At 41.0% G+C, this 23,389-nt stretch overlaps 1 protein-coding gene across 6 annotated transcripts in view; it reads left to right on the forward strand.

The window, feature by feature from the left end:
- Positions 1–23,389, forward strand: part of nlgn1 (neuroligin 1) — a 247,515-nt gene that overhangs the window by 221,662 nt on the left and 2,464 nt on the right. For 5 of the 6 annotated variants that reach the window (XM_053431437.1, XM_053431436.1, XM_053431438.1 and 2 more), the window contains 4 exons: positions 18,229–18,414; positions 19,887–20,153; positions 20,240–20,601; positions 21,654–21,814. In XM_053431437.1, the coding sequence (XP_053287412.1) occupies positions 18,229–18,414; positions 19,887–20,153; positions 20,240–20,601; positions 21,654–21,814 (976 nt within the window). Of the gene's footprint in view, positions 1–18,228; positions 18,442–19,886; positions 20,154–20,239; positions 20,602–21,653; positions 21,815–23,389 lie in introns of all 6 variants that reach the window. The other variant, XM_053431433.1, reaches the window with a different exon arrangement.

Here is a 23,389-nt window from a genome sequence, read left to right on the forward strand (position 1 = left end):
CCGATGAAGTCAATAGTGAGTCCTTCTTCAGATGTTATATAACAACAACAACAAATTATACATGCCTCCATCCTGCTCCTGTGGTGTCATCCAGGTGTCCGGATCCCCAGACCGTACCTTCAGATACTGCCCTCTCTGGTCTTGTGCTGAAAAGCATCTTGCATATGTAATGGGCCTGTAACAGTACCTTCTGAATAAGTGTGAAACCAGTGCCACATGATGCACACACAAACCTGTAAAACACTACCAGCCCATTCTAACACATGAACTGATCCTAGACATAGGCAGAAAGATTCTTACTGAATATCCAGTAATTCAACTAGTCAAACCAAATTTCACTCAATTTGAATGAGTAGATTAGGTCGTCTTCAACAAAAAAAGATGCAGATAAATGTATGAATGCTTCGTCACAGTACACAGTAGAATATATACCTAATATTATATCTTCCACAGTTAAACTTTTTACTATCCACTATGTGCCCATGGGACACAAAATATTTGAAAACATTGCTTAAACTGGAAATGTTGTCAAATGTTACATGGGTATGAACATGCAATGAATCTCAACAACTGTCATTTCTGCCATTTTAAACAATTTTTTCGAAAGAACGTGGACAAATCTGAGGCGTGCCACTGCATCATGTTTCTGACTAACCTGTTATAGAAACCCTTGTGTCCTCGCAGCACACTGTACAGCACCGGTTTATGCTCACATCCTGAATAAAGGATTCAGTAAAGGATTTTTCATCAAGTCAGATCAGATCACAGATCAGCAACAGTTTGCTGTGGCAGTCTTGTAAACAAACACCTGGAAGATTATAGGCTTCACATTCCTGATCCAGCTTCTGGACAAACATTGCCTTCTATATGTCTGGAGTTTATTGAGACCCACATACATGAAGCAAAGATGAGAGCAGTCGTCAGATATGGCTTCTATTACCACTTTGACAAATTAGCACACATGATAAACATCTTCATAGGTTTCTTACTTATATTCTGTTTCTTCTATATTTTTTTGTTTGTTGGTTTTGGTTGCACCTATACAAATGAGAGGAGGATGTCACTTCAGATTGAGAGACCAGGTCTCCATCATTGTGGACACTTGAGACACACCAGGGGCACATAGAGTCAGAGGAGACAGTGTGACTGTTTCAGTCACATGCAGATGCATAATAATGATAATAAATCATCCAAGTCTGTCACACAGCCTGTTTGCCAGCATCATATGCACCAAGCGTTTAAAAAAAATGAATACATGTAAACACTGGTATAAAAAAGATTATCCTTTCATAGCCTAAAGGAACATAAGCCTCGCCTTAAATGCTTTAATGTACTTGTGCTTTACAATAATCCACATTCTCAGTCATGGAAGGATTTTTTTCAGCTGAATCTAATCTAATAACATCAATACCATGAAAAAAAAGTCATGAGAAGTCAAGTTTCAAACTGAGGCTTTATTGAAGACACAGTTGGTCGATGGTTGGATAGACGATTGAGAAATGCCTTTAATCATGGACATATGAATATATTTAAGACAGTTTACAAATGATGTCAAGCTAGGGAAAAGAAGAACTAGCTGTTCACCTCTTGGTTCTACTTATTGCCTCAATTGAAGATGTGCTTTTGCAAATGACTTGATCTACAGAACTATATGTGCCTTAATAAATACCAATGTAAGTGGGTAATACGTACTAATGGCAGAAATAGATTTGTTTGACATTTACTGTAGGTGAATTAGAAATGCCACAAATGATGTGGCATAAGTGAGGCCAGGGGATAGAAGGCTCGTCCGCTAACCATAATGGCATACTGTACTGTAAAGAGCTTTGAGTGGCCATCAAGACAAGAAAAGTGCCCTACAAAATAAATACAGACTACTTACCATGTAATTCAGGGTGCAGTTGGGGCTCAGGAGGTAGAGAGGGTTGTCCACTAACCATAAATGACGGAAGTATGCCAGTGACTTATGATAAAGTGCTGCACATGGAGGCACTGTATGATTGTCATCAATATTAGAAAAGTGCTTTGTGAATACAGACTTGAAATTTTAGCATAAGTGAATCATTCTTAGCTTTGCTTCCACATTTGAGCAGCTGATAGAGGAGATCATTCTCATCTGACAGTCTTGTATACAGACAAGTATTGACACAGATTCACATTTCACATTGAATTCACTATTGTGAATGGACGCAGTCACACACAGATAAGATAGACACTCGACCCTGCACCAACTAAAAGTTCTATGGAATGTAAAGGTTAGTGTCTATACGTGAAGGCTAATTGTGATTTCCCCTTGAATGCACCTGTGGCCAGAGCTTTACCGGACAGAGAGCATTCTCACGTGAGCTTGCACAAAGTCAAGCTAATTAACCCGCCATGCTCAACCACTTCATGTGTGAACACCTTGACTTAAACACCACAGTGCACTCCAAAGTGACAGTCCAGACACAAATTAAAAGTACATTATGTAGAAGTATGTTAACTCTCCCTGCTTATTCATTTTCTATGACAAACCAAGTTGCAGCAGTTGACTTTGACTGAATATGTCCACTGGTATAACTATTTTTTTTTTGTCCATAAAGCGGGGAAGCTAGATCATTATAGCAGGCAGCATGCCAGTCGCTAGTTCTGCTGTTCATTCACTTTTTAGAAACCCTGCTTTTGTATTGCTTCTCTTCTGCCCTCCTTGCTTCTTCAGCAGCCTCCACTTAAGGCTCAAACTAGATTCTCACTGCAGAAACACAAGCGGCGTTAGAAAAAGCAAAGGCCAAAGAATGGAAAAAAAAAATAAAACAACCACGGAGAAGTGCTGCATGCGAAGCTAACCTTTACTGAGACTCACACAAATTGACAAAAAAGAAGAAGAGAGAAAAGAGCAGAGTGTTCCATCCGGACGAGTAACCTTTTCTCCAGCCACCAATCAGGCGACTGGGACCAGTGTGTTTGTGTGTGTGTGTATGTGTGTGTCTCACTTTGTGTGAGAGTATGTATGGATATTTAGTTAGTGTATTCACAGTGGGGATATGCTGCCTGGCTTGTCTAAGTGAACGGAGGCGACAAACAACATGTGGATATATATTTTTTTCACATTGTGAATGTGCATGTGAGTTTTACAAGAGGAGGAAAGACAACGGAGGTTGTGATTTCGTAGCATTATGCATGAGAGTGCGTGTCTTTGAGGTGAGAGCTGTACGTGCGGGTGCTTGAGACAGTGCAAGAGGTGAGCTGACATTTTCCCACCAGCCTGTTTATGACTGGAGGCAACAGGCGGCCACAGAGGCGACATCACCTCCTGAGTGGCTGGGGTCTCATTAGACAGGAGAGGCTGACAGGCGAGGAGAGACGCAGAGAGAACAGATGAGAGACTTTTATACAAGGAGAGCAGGGGATTTCATGTAAAATGTTGATCTTTTGCTCTGTTGCTTTGGGCGATACGTTTTTTTTTTTCTCCTTTCATGCCGAAGAAATATGACTCATGAGAGAGGAGAGGTGACACAGTAAAGGAGTAATAGGAAGAAACGGAAAGGCGTCACATGCCCCCAAATGTCACCGGGATTCATTTACATATGGTTGAAAGCCTCGCTGCATTAAACCTGAGGAGAAGAGGATGCCCACCGACAGCCGATGCTAGACTTATTGTCGTTGGAGACATTTTTATATATTTTAAACGTTTCCCTTCTTGACAAGCATTTCAGTATCAATCAGCAGTGTGGGCGAGTCACGAAGGTTATTTTCTTAATCGATATTCCTTTCATAGCAACAATGAAGCCAACAGCTGTGATCTGATAGCGGTCGCTCAGAGTGCGGCATCCGCCAAGAACAATCGCCTGGCCGTGCCATTCTCCTTACTTACCTCTTTTAGCTCATTACTTATCTTTTCTCTCATTAACCTCTCTTTCAGCAGCAGTAGGAGCTTTTCATAACCTCAAGAGAGCTCAGATTAGCCCACAATATGCCAGCACCCAACAGCATACAGGCACATTTACCCAACTGCTATGGCAGCTGAATGTCTTTTTTAGCTGGAGTTGTCCAGGTGGTCAGAAACATGACAATCTGTGATAATGGGGATTCATAACATAACAAAGCATTTCCTCTTTCCTTTGTTAAGTCCATTAAAATAAATTTAGGTAAAATGGTATGCTCAATTGTAAAATTACTTTTAATGCAGAATCAACTGTGCTGTCTTATACTCACTGACGTCTTAAACTCTGTGGTGGAATCAAACAGCTGCCAATGTGAACTTGCCAGCATTGTTTAGTGATCTGACAAGTAGAGGTCACCAGCTCTCTGCTGAACATTTCAACTCAACATGAGAGGAACAAAAGGAAGGGCTGTGGGTGGCACAAAACCATAAAACTAACCAAACAAAACTCCTAATTTTCACGAACTTACAAAGGCTGCTGATGAAAAGGAAAAAAATAACCAAACAACCTGGGTGCACTACTCATGCCTGTCAAAATTTAACACACTTCAGCTGCTAACCAATCAGACATAATGACATTTCCAGCATCTGCAAGCCAATTAAATGTTGTGCACCTACCACATTGGATACAATAATTTAAACCAAAAGACTTCAGTTTACTTTGAAAGTTTATTAATCCACATATAACCTTAACATCGTAACAGAGACACAGAGCTGGACTCCCCAATGAAGTCACCTGGCAGGTTCATAAGCTTTTATCAGCTGGAGCAATGGGTCAGACAGGCTTGTGATTGGTGGCTGGAAACAATAAAAACGATCCAGGACCAGGCAAAGATGGGGCTTAAACAGGTCAGTGCAGGGTGTCGATCAGGGAGGAGGCTTTAGATCAGCTTGATTTTATTTTGCAAGGTGTTGTAGAGTCCTGCACATGGACTATACAATATCATTCTAAAATGTACAGGTATAATTATAGTACATTAATATTTGCTACTTTCACCACAGCACTTCAGCGTATATATCTCTGTTACCTCCAAGATTATTATCAGCGGATATTCAGCCTGAATTAATGCAAATGAAGTGCAGTTACATGTCTGGGCTGATGGTGAGAGAACCTGTAGGGACAAATATTAGTCTCACTTGATTCTTTTCTCCCTTTCTTTCCTCACTCTTCAATATGTCTTTCCTGTCCCACCTAGTCCTGGGGTTTCTCATTCAGCTCATACAGCGTGAGATAACATGGAGAACATATTCAGTCTCTTCTCCTCTCTGCTGTGCCTCTGAATCCATCTGAGTGCCATCGCTATAAAAGCACTAAGCGGCTTATGCTGCTCTTAGAGGAGACATGCATATCTAAAAGGCACCTTGACTCAAGATTTTAGCAACATGTTGCTGGAAAATGGCCTATATGGGGTTTTGAAGACCAGATAGTAATGAAGCTGAAAATACTTTGGGTCCAGAACCTTACAAGCAGAAAATCAAATCAAGTGCTTACCAGGAAACATCATCCTAATCGGACTGTGATGCATTCTGCTTGATTTTCTTACCAGTAAGAAAAGACTATGGGCATTATGCTTAGCAAAGACTAGTCAGCTTTTGTCCGATTTTCTCCCCAGTTTGAAGTTGTCAACAAACTGCATGTATCACTATAAGGAGTAGACCCCCGCTCATTAAAGTACACTCAGGGGTTGCAGCCTCAAAAGTAGCAGCCAGTTGCAGTTACAGTAAAGGCCGGCACATGCTTCTGCGTTTTCACGGGCCCGTAAGCGCAAGAGCCCTTCCGGGCCCCTTACGTGCTGATGTATATCTTCTTACGTGCTTACGTGCGTCGCTCAATTTTTCTAACTAGACGGCAAAGCTCCGCGAGCCTCATGCAGCCCGCAAGGCTTGTGTTTGGTCTGCTTACTACATCCCGTCCGGAGTCTAGTTTCCGGTTTCATGCCCCATAATACCGGCAGAAATCACTGAAGATTTAGAAGAACGAATATGGACCAAATAGAAGAGCGTTTGGCAGAAGAGATCCGAAAGTATGATCACTTGTATATACCGTCACTGACTGGCGGTTATGTAAATAAACAATCGACGAAGAAGAAAGAAGGCGTCTCTAAGGTCGTTTTCGACAAAAAACATTACTCCGCCTAGTGTTCTGGCGCGGAATTGCTTTGTAAGAGGCGCAACGCTTGGGGAAGCATGAATGGCAAAGAGTCCTGCGACACAGCTGCGTAAAAAGCCGCAGACGCAGTTGCAGAAGCATGCGCCGGCCTTTAGAGTCTCTGGAAGCATCACATACCTCAACATACCTCACCAAGATTGCTTTTGAGATACTCTCCAAATCTGTTGGCTTCACCAAAAGCTTAGAGTGAAGGCCATTAAACATCCATTCTCTGCCCCTGTCCGTCTTTCCGCTCCCATCTTTATTTTATTATCCATTCACAGGAATGAACGTGTCAGAGCTTTCTTTGACTTCACTCCCTATATAGGGTGCATGTTTTCTGAAATGCCACTTTCCTCTGCAAGTGCCCTCTTCCTTCCTGCCTCCCCGTTATTTTTCTCCCCCTCTCTCTCTTACTCCTTCTCTTTCTCACTCGGCACCTCCCACTCTCCTTTTCTCACATTGTCATCCTCTGCTCACACACTTCATTCAATCTCTCTCTCTCTCTCTCTCTCTCTCTCTCTCTCTCTCTCTCTCTCTCTCTCTCTCTCTCTCTCTCTCTCTCTCTCTCTCTCTCTCTCTCTCTCTCTCTCTCTCTCTCTCTCTCTCTCTCACTAAAAGGTCTTGCTCTCTCTCCGTTTGTTTTTTGCCACTCTGTTTTCCTCTTCCACACTCCGGGGTGTAGTCCTCGCCCTATGCTAATAATGTTCCTGTGCTAAGAAAGGAAGCTACTTAAGAATTCACATCAGGACTCAACACATGCACGCATGCATAAACAAACACGCGCTCACACTCAAACACACACGCACACAGTGTGCATCCCTCCCTCCCCTTCCCTCCCATCCTGTCTCGAAGTTGCAAAGCCTCACCTCTTCCCGTCATGCCGAGCTTTGTTTCTCGACTAAACAGAATGCTTTTCTTTTTCACGACCTAGAAAACAAACCAGATGTAATTTCCCTTGTAATTGCTTATTCTATCATCCTGCAACGTTGTCCTTTCTGAGACACAAGACAGGGCTTAAAGATAAACTCGGTCAGTTTAACACATTTATTTAGTCATCAAACGGAGTACCAATTCAATCCTGGGAATAGTGTAGGTGCATGTCTTTGGAGTGTCATGTCCCTTATAAAAAAAACTAAAATAAACTAGATGTCTAAATATCACTCTATCTGAGGTTTTGGTAGACAACAGGTATTTGTTTCATTTGTAAAGAAAGCAATTCTTATCTTTATCAGGCAAGAGTCTAACAAGGCGGTGGACTAGTGGCAGAAAAATTGGAATATGGGCAGAAAGCTACGGGCATCGAACTAGAAGGTCCCTGGTTCGACTCCTCGCAGTGAGACAAAAAAAAAAACATACCTGGATGGACAACACTTGGATCTGTTCAAAAGTCCAAGTGGATTCTCCCTATCCCCACTGTCTAAGTGTCCTGAGCAAGGCACATTACTCCCCCAACATCTGCTCCCCGGGTGCCGTGCATGGCTGCCCACTACTCTGTGTGTCCTGTGATGTTCACCAGATGGGTCAAAAGCAGAGGACAAATTTCCCTCATGTAGTGTGACTGTGCATGTGTTTGGGATCAATTAATCTTGTATCTTTTAAAAGATGTGTTGATTAAGAAAATGTTGTTTTTTTTTAAGCTCATCACAATACTTGGGTCTGTACTGCATAAATAACTCTTCTTATTTAAATCAACCGATTTAGAAACTTACCTCAAAAAGAACTATCTGATTTTCATGATCCTATTTTTTGTCTATTGTTCAACATTTGTCAAACTTAAGAATTGGACTAGGAAGTAAGGTTCATTAACATTTCAGTTTTGTTCCTTTTCATTTCCACTTATTTAGAAATTACTTTTATTCCAACTCATTTGATCATTTGAACAGAGTGATTATATCTTACTTGCATTGACATTCAGGGTCATTTAATGTTAATTCTAGAGAGGAAAACTTAATAATAATATGGGTCGAAGTCAAGGCTCTCTCTCTCTCTCTCTCTCTGTATATATACAGCATATCTATATCTATATCTATATATTTATATCTTTATATATATCCATAACCCTGATGATAATATCTAAGAAAAAAACGAATCTGTCTGTCTTTCTTCTGGAATCAATCACCATTATTTGTAAAGCCCATATTCACAAATCATAATTTGTCTTAAAGGGCTTAACAAGGTGTGACATGCCCTGTTGGTTAACTCTCAACAGGAAGAGCCTATATACATATTTACATTTTTTTAATTAGAGGCTATTATGTATTCACTCTACAGCGATTTAGTAACAGTTCAATCACGACCTCACCCACACAGACAAATCCTCCTCCTCCTCCTCCTCCTCCTCCTTCCCCCTCACTCCCTTCAACCCAGCAGAGGGAGGTAATCTATACCAGCTTGTCCTGCAGGCAAGCTGTTAGGGCAGCAACACAAATTAACACATGTTTGTGTTTGTGCAGAACAAGAAATATGAACATTGGCTCATTTCATTTTTGAAGTCGACAGCATAATTTGATTTGCAACATGAGGAAGGGAGGGAGGGAGAATAGAAGGAAGTAGAGAGGAAGAGAAGATTTGATAAACATGGAAGTATGGATGGCGGATGAGCTTGGCACGGGACAGAGATTGATGGATGGATGGATGGACTGATAAATATATGGAGGAAAGGATAGCTGTGATTAAACACTGAGGTGTTGCTACATATCGCTGTTTGAAATATTAGCTGGCGTGTGACAGAGAGAGGGGGGGGGGGTTCGGCATTTACCATAAAATATTTACAGTAAAAGACACCCCTGACTTACAGCCTGTCACATGCTATGTTAACCAGCTGTGTGTGTGTTTGTCTGTGAGTGTGTGTATGTGTATCTTCTAACAGCTGCTATGTAAGGTGACTTAGCTTGAATTTGATCTGTCCTTAGTTTGCACAGTTTATTCTGCATTATTCATTTATTCTGGATGTGCTGCTTATTATCACACAGCACACTGCCACCAGTTTATTTCTTTGCCCACTGTCAGCTGCACAGATTATAATGACTGTGTTTGAGTGATGAGGATCTTATAGGTTGAATAATTACGCGTCAACACACACACACACGTACATATACCTCCCTCTGCAGTTCATCTCTCTCTCTCTCTCTCTCTCTCTCTGGTTGTATTATTCAAATGGACATTAACTTCTGTGGCATTGGTTTACTCACTGAAGATAAGTCGGACCTTTGGAATGCAAATTCAGACACACTCATCCACGCAATTATGCACATCAGCTGTCTTAGTAACTGAATTAGTTAGTGGCTGAAGAAGGAAAAATGACTCAGACATTGTATCCTCTCTGCTGTGTATATTTGTATGTCTCTAACAGTTTTACACACACACAATTGTAGGGACAGCTCTTTTCCCTTTATTTTGGCTACTTATATTCATTTGCAATCCGTCAACATTTTATTGTGATATTTCCTAAACTATTGGATTTTTTAGAATTTTTGCTTTGCATGTTTTCATAACTCCATTAGTTGTTAAGGTGTTTGCTCAGTGAAAAGGAGTGTATTTTGATATTGTAGTGATGAGCCCGCAGCGGATTATCACTTAACTTTGCAAGTCAACTGCACTACACAGTTCATCAAACTCTGTTCATATCAATGCAGTTTCCTACAGCAGTAGGCAACTGATTTACAGGGAAACCCACCGTGCATTTCAACCAGGCCCAGAACAAGAGAGTTCGGGGCCCGGCCATCTACCTGGTGATATTATCTATTTCATAAACATTATGTTAAAAGGAGGAACCTGAAATAAACCTTACCGTACCCTTTGCTTTAGTAGTCTACAAATGTCACATTTGAATGGAAACAGCAAAAAAATACTCGTATTACTATTTTAATATGTATTGCAAATCGAGTAACATTATTTGTATTTTTGGTCCCACCTGTACCACAACACCTGTTGTCACATGACAGTATAGACATAAAAGCTTTCATCTGTGTTGCTACATGTCATGTACGTGTAACTACATTAAGAAAAAGGTTCTGCACAGTTATTTCATGTACTCTCATGATAATACACTCTACTTTTTAATGCTTACCAACATTTGGCCGCTGACGCAGTTTTACGGAATCACCAGGTGATCAGGGCTCCCCTAAAAAAGAGTGTGTGCTCTGCGTTGGTCTCCCAGTGCTGTCTAAATAAGGGTTGAATGACTGAATATCCTGTAGCTCCCTATTCCTTATTTCCAGTGAGGAATGCTTTGTGCCTCATCAGCATATTTCCCTACCCAGTTTACCCCTCAGCCTGCCGTTGTCTTCAGGGTTGCAGTGTGGAGCGAGCAGATACAGTACTGCTGAGGCACTGTTAATATTAGGAGCTGGTGTTAAACCATTTGTTCTAGGCAGACATCTACAGACTGTTGGGCGGAGAGGAGAGAGGAGTTTGGTGCAGATAGTGAGCAGCATACAGACTTTGCTATTAGCATCACAAGGCCGAACTTTATAAAGTCCTATAATTATAATCATATTTAGATCAATGGGTCATCCAGCCACAATGAAACAACATCCCCAAATTCCATATTTTTCCTCTGGGTTGTGTCACAAGATTTTACCATTCCTGTGATACAGGGACGGAATTAGTTGTACTGTTGAGGGAATATTTAGGCATTAAAGAGTCATTATTAAAACACTGGATATGAATAAACCTCTGTTGGACATTTGTCTACAGGGACTGAAATAGGCTAAAAATATCCATAAATCATTTGCTTTCTAACCTGCTTTTTTTCCCTTTCTGTCTCTTTCTTTGACTTCCTCTACCTCTTTTCAAGCCCCAGTCTCTTGTTCCCTGAGTGCCTATTTATCTACACTGTCAAACTTTCCTTTTCCTCCACACTGTGGAAATTCTGCATTTCCTTTTCATTTCATGTATAGTAAACCAATGACTACAGTTTACCTGCATCGGTGGTGATGGTTACACCCACCCCCCCTTCACTCTCTCCGGCTGGTGTTTTTTCTTACTTTGTCGTTCTTGACATCAAGAGTCAAAAGGAGAGAGAGAGAGAGAGAGAGAGAGAGAGAGAGAGAGAGAGAGAGAGAGAGAGAGAGAGAGAGAGAGAGAGAGAGAGAGAGAGAGAGAGAGAGAGAGAGAGAGAGAGAGGATTATGGTACACAGACCATGACTGAAAAATAGATGTGTGTAGAGAAATAAGTATTATCAAAAGAAATACCATCTTTCTCTTCGTCTAGCCTTTCCCTCTCTGGTTCGACAGAGATAGCAGGGATAAAAGCTGGATTCCTGGATCAGGGTTCACCTCAGTATTGTCATCCCGGGGAGCTTAGAGGCCGAGCGGCCGTATCGCAGTCTCAGTGATCACGGAAGGTGGCTTTTAGCCAAACCTTAGACACAGAAACATGTGATCTATCCTACACAGCCGGAGGAAATTGTGTGTGTGTGTGTGTGTGTGTGTGTGTGTGTGTGTGTGTGTGTGTGTGTGTGTGTGTGTGTGTGTGTCTGTGCCTTCATAAGAGCTCAAAGGCTGATAAAAACTCGACATTTACAGCATGTTGCCAAAGACATGGGCATTATTAGCTCACTGCGAATGCTGCCGTACAGCGCTGAGGGAAACGTGCCGTGCAAAGTGAGGGAAAGTGCGTTAAGATATCTCATTCGCTACTTGTAGTTCATCCAATAATAGCTGATTACTGATTTTACTTGAGATTTGATTTGAATTGTAATTTTATATCATTGAATTAGTTTTAATTAATTGTGTTTCAACACTCAAAACAATGTAAATATTTATCTTTTTGCATTTCCCCCCCCCCCCTAAAAACGATCTTTATTCTTTTCGCGCAAAATCCCTCATGAAGCCCAAAAAAAAATATTTCTTTGTTGTACTTATATCATAAGAACAGGTTTTAGCTTTCAAATGCATTAAGAAAACAAGTCCTTTGTTTGCAGTCTGAGGTCTTGTTCAGTATGTTCACATAAATCATAGAGCCTCCTACACTGCATGCTGTGTGGGACCACGATATAGGAACATACAGTAATTGGAGCAAGGTTGTTAGGAGGTAGTTTATAGTCCTAGCAGCTAAATTATTCTCTTTTTTTCATGCAATAAACTCCTGTGAGAACCACTTCCTTTCTCGCCTCCTAATCTTCAGGTCAGGGTGGACAGAAAAACATTTTTTTTAAGTGTCTAAGGTTACGATGTCAAACAAATACAACAGATGCTTCAGTAGACATTCAGCAGCATACAAATGATAACACAATATTCGTCAGTCACCTCTAGTTCAGAGTGTTTGTTAGTATTCATTTGCTAACACTTGCTCATAATCTCAATGGCCCAGTCTTACTCTATGCACTTTCTTTCTTTCTCTCAGTCTTGTAAATGAACTCAAATTTGTATCCATGTTTTTTTTCATGTTCCTCTGATGTTATTTCATCCAAACTAAAAGATTGATCCATGAGTACAGCATGTCGCTCCTAATTCATGGCCGTCTTCAAATTGCCCAAAAGGACGTAGAGGTATTTGAGATGATAAATATGTGTTTATCAGTGGTTCAGGTCAGTTGTTTAACATTTAAGAGGACGTTAATCTTATGATTCAATGTATCCGTCGGCAGGATCTTATCATCCGGAGCAGCTTTACAACTATTCACTGCTAAGAACCACATTTCCAGTAAATTCATGTAGCGAGACAACTGTGACGTCAATTCGGGTCGTAATCCCATTCAACGCACTCTAGCGTATCGTTTCTGACATCGAGGAACCACAACAAACAAATCGGGGACTTGTTCTTTTCCAGAGTTTTTGGGACGGTAGACATGCCAGATACCCAAATTAACGTGTAGAAGCACTACAAAAGTGGAATTTTCATAATATGTGTAGCTCATTGTATCTATGTGTGTGTGTGTGTGGGGGGGGGTGAGACAGAGAGGGAGGGAGGGTTCCTTCCCCTGCTGCCCCACCACTCTTGCCGTACTAATCATTCTTCCTGCCTCGCTCCTTGTGATTGCCAGCCCATCCCTGCACTGCAGCTAAATTGAATCAATTAAAATCTCTCTTGTAGATGGCTGCTGTTGCTTCCACCAGATTAGGCTTTGATCAAGGAACACACAAATAAATAAATAAGCCGGCGGAAAGGGAACAGAAAATGAATGAACTCAATTAAACAGTCAGCCGAGTGATGTGTCTGTCTGCGGGTGTCAGTGGGAGGGGGCGGAGGCAATGTGTCCTGTATTTGTTTGTGAGGGGGTCTAAATATTCAGGTTAAGTGATAGAACTACTTAGTGTGTGTGTGGGTGGGTGTGTCTGTGTGTGTGTGTGTGTGTGTGTGTGTGAGAGAGAGCGAGAGAGAGATAGAGAGTGGTCAGATGCTACTGGTGACATCACGATAGAATAAATTAACAAATGCATGTGCTGCTGCATTTGTATGTGTGTATTCTTCATAATTCTTTAAAATACACATTGTACCCTACCTTAAATAAAACATTCACATTAATATGTTTGCATTAAGTGCAACAAAGGACATAGTCAACAAATTATATGCACAATATTTGCACTGTGGTTATTTGAATCACAATCATAAATGCTCACACATAAATACATCTTAAACAGTCACATTAATTCATATCATAATGTCATATCCAATAAAAATGCATTTGATAATCACATGCTCTTGTCATGAGAATCTGCATGAAATGGGCTTAACATACAGTCAAAATGATTCATCATACACTGTGAGTTTATGTGAATCTTTTATACATAGTAGGTTGAATCTGCTGCGTGCATACTAATATAGTCAAAATGACAGTGCTAACATGCTGGTGTTTAGCAGGTCTACTGTCTTATCTTGTTGACTTGTTTGTTTTAGAACGACCATACTTATTAGCATAAACGCCAAATGTAACTCAGGCTGGTGTTGTGAAAATACATTTTAGAGAAGGATGGTCGTAGAATAAAAGTGAGAGGATGGTCAGTGATTACAGCTCATCCTGGGGGGAACATGGACATCTGTTACACACTTCATGGCAACGCTTTGTTGGGCTGACTGACCAACGCCATCCATACTCCACTTATACGAGGTGCTGTCAGTCTCTGAAAGGATTGATGTGTGAAATATGATGCAGATTGAACACATGCATTTTAGGAATTGGTTGTGTGTTGTGTTGTAGAGTCCTTCATCTGAAGTGTCTAAAATGACACATTATGATTTTATAAATCTTTAAACATATTTCAGACCTCGTAAAGACAGGGTTGTTTTATCTGTTTTTAATTTGTTCTCTTTGTGCCGTTGCAAACTTAACATTTTCTCCAGATTTATATAGACATATTGATACATTTCCACAACTCTCACAAATCTGAAATTTAACTTGACCCTTTTCCCGCTCAAACTTTCACGTTAAAAGCCTGCCAGCGGCCCAAAAGCCTGTCAGACTTTTTTTTTTTATATATCTGAAGCAGGAAGTGCAGAGCACTATTGGCAGCTTTACAGTGAATACAATTATGGCAAAGTAGAGGGCTTTTTGAAACATAAGTGCCAGAACAGCATATATTAAACACACACACTCACACACACAGAGAGAGCAACAGAGTGGGGTGACCAATCTCAGTATTCCATTAATGCTCCTGTGAAAATACAACTTCAAAGCCTCTCAAGGTTCCTCACTGGCCTTTATCTGTTCATGATGGGAACATTAATAGCAGTCGTGGCATCGTTCATTTCAGCAGCCTATTCCAGGAGCATGTAGCTCCTCAGATGCTTGACTCAATACATAATGTGTGCGTGCATCCCTGTGGAAATGAACAGTAGTGTTGACTGACACCAGGTGATGAGCATTCCATTTAGCCACAGAGTGGGACACTGTTGTAAGAATAGGAGAGAATAATGCTGTATGTGAGAATGGGGGTAAAAGATAGTTCATGGATGAGGCTGATGGGTGGGAGGGATTCCCTGGATGCCTACACCAGGTAATGGAGCTTTTAGCATAGAAATCAAAGGACCAGGATGGGAGTGATAATGGTGACTGGACATGAAATAGCTCTCAAAGACCAGCGCTCTCCTATGGGTATACTTGAGAAGCCTCGTCTCATCAGCTCTTTCATACCTCGCAAGCAGTCGACCTTTATGCAGCCGCAGTGACCAGGGGTAACCAAGAGGTGTATCTGGTAGAGGGAGGGGGGGGTTGAGATAGAGGTGGGGCGGAAATAGGGCAGATGTTGGGACGTACACAGGGGAGCTTGGTGAACTGCGACTATACAAGCCGACATAAAGTGACATGTAATGCTTGCTAACATATTATACAGTGCCTTGAATAAGTATTCACCCCCCTTGGACTTTTTCCCATTATGTACTGTTACTAACTGGAATTCAAATAGACTTAAATAAACTTTTTCCCGTTTGATCAACAAAACATGCATAGTACTTTGGAGGTGCAAAATAAATTTTATTGTGACACAAACAATAATGAGAACAAAAAAGTTGACATCTGTTGGGTGCATAAGTATTCACCCCCCTGTGTCAATACTTGGTAGAATCCCCTTTCACTGCAATTACAGCTGCAATGTCTCTACCAGCTTTGCACATCTAGAGATGGAAAGGTTTGTCCATTCTTCTTGGCAAAAAAGATGAAGCTCAGTCAGATTGGATGGAGACCGTCTGTGAACCGCAATCTTCAAGTCTTGCCATAGATTCTCTATTGGATTGAGGTCTGGGCTTTGACTGGACCATTTTAAGACATTAACATTCTTTAATCCAAACCATTCCTTTGTAGCTCTGGCTGTATGTTTAGGGTCATTGTCCTGCTGGAAGATGAACCTCCGCCCCAGTCTCAAGTCTTTTGCAGACTGCATCAGATTTTCTTCAAGGATTTCCCTGTATTTGGCTCCATCCATCTTTCCCTCTATTCTGACCAGTTTCCCTGTACCTGCTGGGGAGAAGCATCCCCACAGCATGATGCTACCACCACCATGTTTCACTGTTGGGATGGTGTGCTCAGGGTGATGGGCAGTGTTGGGTTTTCGCCACACATAGCGTTTTGCATTGAGGCCAAAAAGTTCAATTTTGGTCTCATCTGACCAGAGCACCTTCTTCCACATGTTTGCTGTGTCTCCCACATGGCTTCTGGCAAACTCCAAACGGGATTTTTTATGGATCCCTTTCAACAATGGCTTTCTTCTTGCCACTCTTCCATAAAGGCCAGATTTGTGGAGTAGACGACCAATAGTTGTCCTGTGGACAGATTCTCCCACCTCAGCTGTGGATCTCTGCAACTCCTCCAGAGTAACCATGGGCCTCCTGGTTGCTTCTGATTAATTTTCTCCTTGTCCGACTCTTCAGTTTGGGTGGACGGCCTCCTCTTGGTAGGTTTGCGGTTGTGCCATATTCTTTCCATTTTCTTATGATGGATTTTATGGTGCTCAGAGAGATGTTCAAAGCTCTGGATATTTTTTTATAACCTAACCCTGCTTCATATTTCTCCACAACTTTATCCCTGACCTGTTTGGTGAGCTCCTTGGTCTTCATGATGCTATTTGTTCAGTAATGATCTCCAACAAACTCTGAGTCCGTCACAGAACAGGTGTATTTATACTGAGATTAAATTGCAGACAGGTGGACCCTATTTACTAATTATGTGACTTGCAAATATGACTTGTGAATGCAATTGGTCGCACCAGATCTTTGTTAGGGGTTTCACAGTAAAGGGGGTGAATACATATGCACTCAACACTTTTCAGATTTTTATTTGTAAATAATTGTGAAATCCATGTAATATTTCCCCCCACTTCCAAATGATGCACTATTTTGTGTTGGTCCATTACATAAACTCACAATGAAATAAATTTTAATCTGTGGTTATACCATGACAAAATGTAGAAAAGTCCAAAGGGGGTGAATACTTATGCAAGGCACTGTATATACCATTATAAATGACTAATGATTTCAAGCAATAAAGATTATCTGCTTCTTTATTACCTGTTGTGTTACCATGTTGCAGTTAGTTCCTGTCACAACCTCGGTGCTAGTTTTGTAGATTTGGCCATTGGCCCTGTTGGTGATAATACATCTTGACTGGATAGGACATTATATTGGACCAGGTGTTGAATATCCATTGTAAGTTTGAAGGTCTGAGACATCAGTTATTACTAAACATGTCCAGCTTCATCACAGCATAAAATACCTTCAGTCGAAACAGAGTTTCAGGTGTACAGTATTAAATGTATATCTTTGTGCAAGCCCTATGAGACGAATTGTAATTTGTGAATATGGGCTATACAAATAAAATTTGATATATTGATTGATATCCATCGTGCATTAGAGCGTGATTGGTATTATGAATTAATTCATTTTTAAATCAAATAAAATAAGTGATAGAGGCGGAGGTAGCAAAAGAAAAGCTGAAGCTGATCTGTTGAGGGATCGTTGTTAGTCTTTGCTTCAAGTTTTTGCTGAGTTAAATATGGAGGCCACTTGAAGCATCTAATTTGTTTGGTCAGACCGACTCAACTTTGAATTGTAAGTTATTTGCTTTGAGAGAAACTAACTTCCATGTTGGTCTAACCAAAGCAGGATCTGTTTTCATGATGCTTCCTTATCATCTGTATTGTGAGCTCTGTTCAGGGCTGAATATGCTTTTCTCCCAAAAGAGTCTCTGTTATATTTAGCGTATCTACACTTTAAGTGGCTCTAAGGGGCTATAACTCTTGTTTTATTGGAGGAAATGATTAAACAGTCAGGCTTGTTGGTTTTCCCTCCACAGCAGAGAAATTGGCCTCGTTATCTGTACTGCAGGTTCAAAAGTTGATTCTTTTGATTGTTTCATTTTATTTAATTTTAATCAGAGATCAAAAAGAAAATAAGAGAATAGTTGTGTCCGTGGTGTTGTTCTGTTTTCACTTTTTTTTGTAGAGTTAATTAATTATAAACTAATTTTATATAAGTGGGGAATATTTATTACATAAATGTGTCTGTCAATTCGTTTGAATTTTTCATCTCTTATCTTTCACTTCTGCAATTGTTTGAAATTTTCTTTCAACTCGACACTGTTGATGATTAAAAAAACACATGATGCTTATTTCCTTAAATGAATCCGTGCCTGTATTAAAAAAGCAATTTATATCATGTTAATGGATACAAGCACAGACCCAGACTAACACCTTCTGTCGTCTGTGTCCTCTCATGCAGGGTTCCTGAGCACCGGTGACCAGGCAGCCAAAGGGAATTATGGTTTGCTGGACCAGATCCAGGCTCTGCGTTGGACGAGTGAGAACATCGCAGCCTTCGGCGGCGATCCGTTACGGATCACCGTGTTTGGCTCAGGCGCTGGAGCTTCCTGTGTCAACCTGCTCACACTGTCTCACTACTCGGAGGGCAACCGGTGGAGCAACTCCACCAAAGGTAAAAAATCGGAGTCACCAGTGAAATCTCATGGGATCGTCCTGTCTATTTAAGTATGTGAGCAGTTCTGAAGGAGATGTGACTGATGTGGTGCAGAAGCTCAACATAGATTCAATCAGTTTGGCTACATGTGCGTTTACATGTAAATTACTTTGGTAAATGGCTTTGTATTTATATAGCGCTTTTCTAGTCTTGATGACCACTCGCGCTTTACAGTACAGTTTTACATTCACCCATTCACACACACATTCATACAGTGCATCTATTCACAGCACTTAGTTATTCTATGGGGGGCCATTCGGGGTTCAGCATCTTGCCCAAGGATACTTCGGCGTGCAGATGGGTCAGACTGGGGATCGAACTGCCGACCTTCAGGTTGGAGGACGACCACTCTACCCCTCAGCCTAAGCCGCCCACATGTGTGATTTTGTGTTTTGGATGGGACCTTTTATTCTTATGTAGAGAGAAGCTGCTGTTCCTCTATTTAACTGCTTCCATCACACTTTACACCGCTAAAGAGAAAACACTGCAGAGGTGAAACCAACTGCTCCAAGCATGTTTGGTGCGAATGTGTTTGGATGGACTAAAATCTTTTTTTGCACGCAGGGAAAGACAATGCATTAAAACATGGTAAATATTTAAAAAAATGTAAATGACTGCCCACAGGATGCTTTGCTGAGTCAGTTGTAGTAGTAGCTCTAGTAGTATAAGGTCAGTTGTAGGGAAAGAAAGAAATGAGTTGATATATTTTGCTCAGAGCAAATGGGAAAAAAATCTAAGGACAAAATATGCTTTCAATAAGGAAGGATTTCACAACAACGTAATAAGTGGAGCATGCATGACACAGTACATGAAATAAACATGTACTTAAAGCCTCAGTGGACTTCATGTTGTTTAAAAGATAAGGCCTCACACACAGACATACATGCAAGTTGACATGCTATACTGCTGCCTGTTGTCAGACCAATATACCTGTGTGTCTCTTCATGACACAATGTTAATACACAGACCAATATCTGGCTGTGGATTGTTTTATGAGTCATTGTTAAGTAAGATGTTAGAGGGGGCACTCCTGTGTCTCCTGTGTCTCGTTGTTGTTTTTGGTCTTTACATGAAATAAAATTCAGAACATCACCAGTCTTGTGAATGTAACTGTACATCCAAGTAGATCATTCAGAAATTATATTTGGTGTGATTAGTATATTTATTTTATATTTGTTTCTTACATGGGATATTTATAGAGTGAGGTCATTTTAGCCTTCAAACTTCACCGTGCTTAATCTCAGTCTGCACGGTTCTCAGTTTATTTCCTCTGTATGCAGTTGCAGTCATGTCGGTATGTGAATATTGAAATTGTGAAATTTGGATATTTTTACATTGTACTTTTTTTCTGAACAATGTTCTTGAATCATGAATCACTTAATCTCTCCTCCCCTCATCTCCAGGCCTGTTCCAGAGGGCCATCGCCCAGAGCGGCTCAGCCTTGTCCAGCTGGGCCGTCAGTTTTCAGCCGGCTAAATATGCCCGGATGTTGGCCCGTAAGGTGGGCTGTAACCTGGAGGACACCGTGGAGCTTGTGGGTTGCCTGCAGAGAAAACATTACAAGGAGCTGGTTGATCAAGACATCCAACCAGCCCGCTACCACATTGCCTTTGGGCCTGTTATAGATGGAGACGTTATACCTGACGACCCTCAGATACTCATGGAGCAAGGTACCAATTCACTTCACATTTAGAGCTAGACATTCTCAACTTCGTTCTCACCCTAAATTGATATCCTCCTCACTCTCTCTTTCCAGGTGAATTCCTCAACTACGATATTATGCTGGGAGTGAACCAGGGCGAGGGCCTCAAGTTTGTGGAGCTAATCGTGGACAACGAAAATGGCGTGCAGGCTAATGACTTTGACTACGCCGTGTCCAGCTTTGTGGACGACCTCTATGGCTACCCAGAGGGTAAAGATATCCTACGGGAGACCATCAAGTTCATGTACACCGACTGGGCGGACAGGCACAACCCAGAGACTCGCCGCAAGACACTGCTTGCCCTGTTCACTGATCATCAGTGGGTGGCGCCAGCCATTGCCACGGCCGACCTCCATTCCAGCTTTGGGTCACCTACATATTTCTACGCCTTCTACCATCACTGTCAGACAGAACAGGTAGGACTTAGATTGTATAATGGATTGTCTCCATGAATCGTAAATTATATGAAAGGAGTAGTCCTAAAGTAGTTGCATATTCTTAAGAAATGGTTGCTCTTCAACTTTATCGCGTCAAAGTGACAGAGATTGACACAACCGTAATCGGACATCAAACTGAGATGTTCTATGTTTGAGGATGCAAACATCAATTGTAGAATTGTGCATTAATCAATTTGTGAACACTTACCGTGTTGCCAAGTCTGGTTCCTAACCTCCGATTCACCCCCCACATCTCTGAGTTGGTTAATTCATATTGGTCTGGTTCTGTGATCAGTGACGGTTGTGTCAAGTGTGCAAAACAGTTGACTAAGCTTTGTTAGCCCATCGAAGCTAATTAAATACCTTTAAAGTTTGCATTGTGCTCTGTTTATTCACACTGTGAGGCGATTTACAACCAGAAGCTGTAGCAATTCATTAAATGTAATCCAAAAAGAGCATTACTGAGAGGCAGGCCGCCCAGCTGGGCTCCACACAAACTTTTAGAATTGGTGACTTTTCAACAGATTTGGAAAGCAGACTGTTTCAGATTGTGTTAAAGTATAAAACTTCATCATTTGGTGACATGATGACAGTCTGCCTAACAGTAAAAGAGCCTAGTGGCACACAACAGAGCAAGCAAGGAGTTTGATTTAAATTCCCACATTTTATTTTTGGATATATTTTTATCAACAGGCTACAGCTAATGACATGTACTGTACTTCTACATTCAAAAATACCATCTCAAAGTCAACATCCCCAGTCAGCACTATCCCTTTATCTTATATTAATATATATAATATTCGTTTATCGTCCAAAAAACAACAGTGAGGAATTGCCAGATATACCAGGAAAAATACTATTAAAAACTTGTCTGATTTCCCCCTCTGTACCAAAAAGTATTGCATTTTCCCATTTTCTTTGATATATGTGTGTGTGTGTGTGTGTATGTGTGTGTGTGTATGGGTGCATCTCATCACAATTGTAATAATGTAATAAAACTGATCTAATTTGATTCCCTTGCTGCCCCTCAGGTACCACCATGGGCAGATGCAGCACACGGAGATGAGATCCCGTATGTGTTTGGCTTGCCGATGATCGGGCCGACCGACCTGTTTCCTTGCAACTTCTCCAAAAACGACGTGATGCTCAGTGCCGTGGTCATGACCTACTGGACGAACTTTGCCAAGACAGGGTATGAGGTCACAACAAATGTGGCTCTTGAGGGCCATTTCAAGTCCCTTTCTAGATGTTACTGCCACTCAAACTCACTGCATACCCCTGCTAGCATGAGCTAAGAGAATTGCCCTTTTAGTTTAGTATAAATTATGATTAAACTCTTTCATGTCAGTATTATTAACTTCAATAGCTGCATTCAAGTTGGAGAGACTCAGATCAACATCTACACAACGTCTTAAATAGTTTTTCTTTACTGTCGCATGACTCATATGAAAGACAATATTGTCTTAATCAAACAACTGAAAGAACTTCCTGTAAACTTTAAACTTAATTTACAATAATATTTGAATTGCACTTACTGTTGAGTTATACAGATCCTCATGATACAGATGTCCAGTCATTTCCAATAGAGAAACCTTATTTACAAGCTTTGGCATGTTCATGAACATACCAAGATCAGCCAAAAGGTGGTTCAATCCATCTTTTTGTGGGTATTTTTTTCTGCTGCCATGCTTAAAGCAGCATGAGTCTAATATTAGAAGACCATAAAATAATAGATTATTTTATTGCAATTGTGTTTCTTCTCATTTGATGACCAGGATCAGTGAATTGTGCCATCATGTTTAATGGACTGTACAGTGTAATCTGTATTCTAAGCAGATACCCCTTACATGCCCTCAAATGCATTCTTAATTAATGGCCGTTGCCTGAGGAGGGACATTCGCGATGGGACAAAATTAAAATCCTTCCTATTCGCCCTCCACTGTCCCATGTTGCCTTTCAGCATACAGTCACAGCGGTAATTGTTTTCTTGAGAGTGCAATGGGAGGACATTGGCTTTCTGTGCACTACCCAGTGGCCCTGAGGGGAACAGAAAGGCACTAATGATCCACATATATAACCCCAAATTGACGTGGATTGCCGGATACCTGGGAGATTTATGCCACCAATTTGAATGGTTAAGCGTGTTCCCGATGAGGTCTGACTGGCTCCATATGCTGCTCTCAGACAATGGGGCACTCAGTGGGTCTGAATGGTCTTCTATACCTCACATGGCTGGCTCTATTCGGCTAAGATTAAGTGTAAGTGGATCTATTTAACGCGGGGTCCCATGCTGAATATGCTCAAGAAGCTCCTCTGAATGTAAAAATGGGGTTCATATGGCTTGACCTGCATCTACACTGGTCCCTGTGATGTCCCCTTGATTCTCATGTTCATCAGAAGCAGATGGTACATAATGTTAAAATAAAAGTTTTCAGTTCAATTTAGAGCAACTACTGAAACATTGTTTATGGAAATGATCAGCCTGCTGAAACTGAATATATTACATTGGCATCTTTTCATGTGCAAACTTAATATACAGTATACAGTTATATAACAGAGGCTCAGTTCTAAAGATGCATGTATGCATTTCAAAACATGTGCCATGCTAATGTTGTTGACGTTAGATACAACTTCTGAAGGTATTTACCATTTTTAGACATTGATTCAATCATCTTTAGAAAACCAATCATCTGGGAACAGCAATACCCCCTTTGACCTTTTTATGATATTATAAGGTGTTTTAATAGACACTGTTTATTAAAATTTG

This window comes from Pleuronectes platessa, chromosome 9, assembly GCF_947347685.1.
Source record: "Pleuronectes platessa chromosome 9, fPlePla1.1, whole genome shotgun sequence".
NCBI lineage: Eukaryota > Metazoa > Chordata > Actinopteri > Pleuronectiformes > Pleuronectidae > Pleuronectes > Pleuronectes platessa.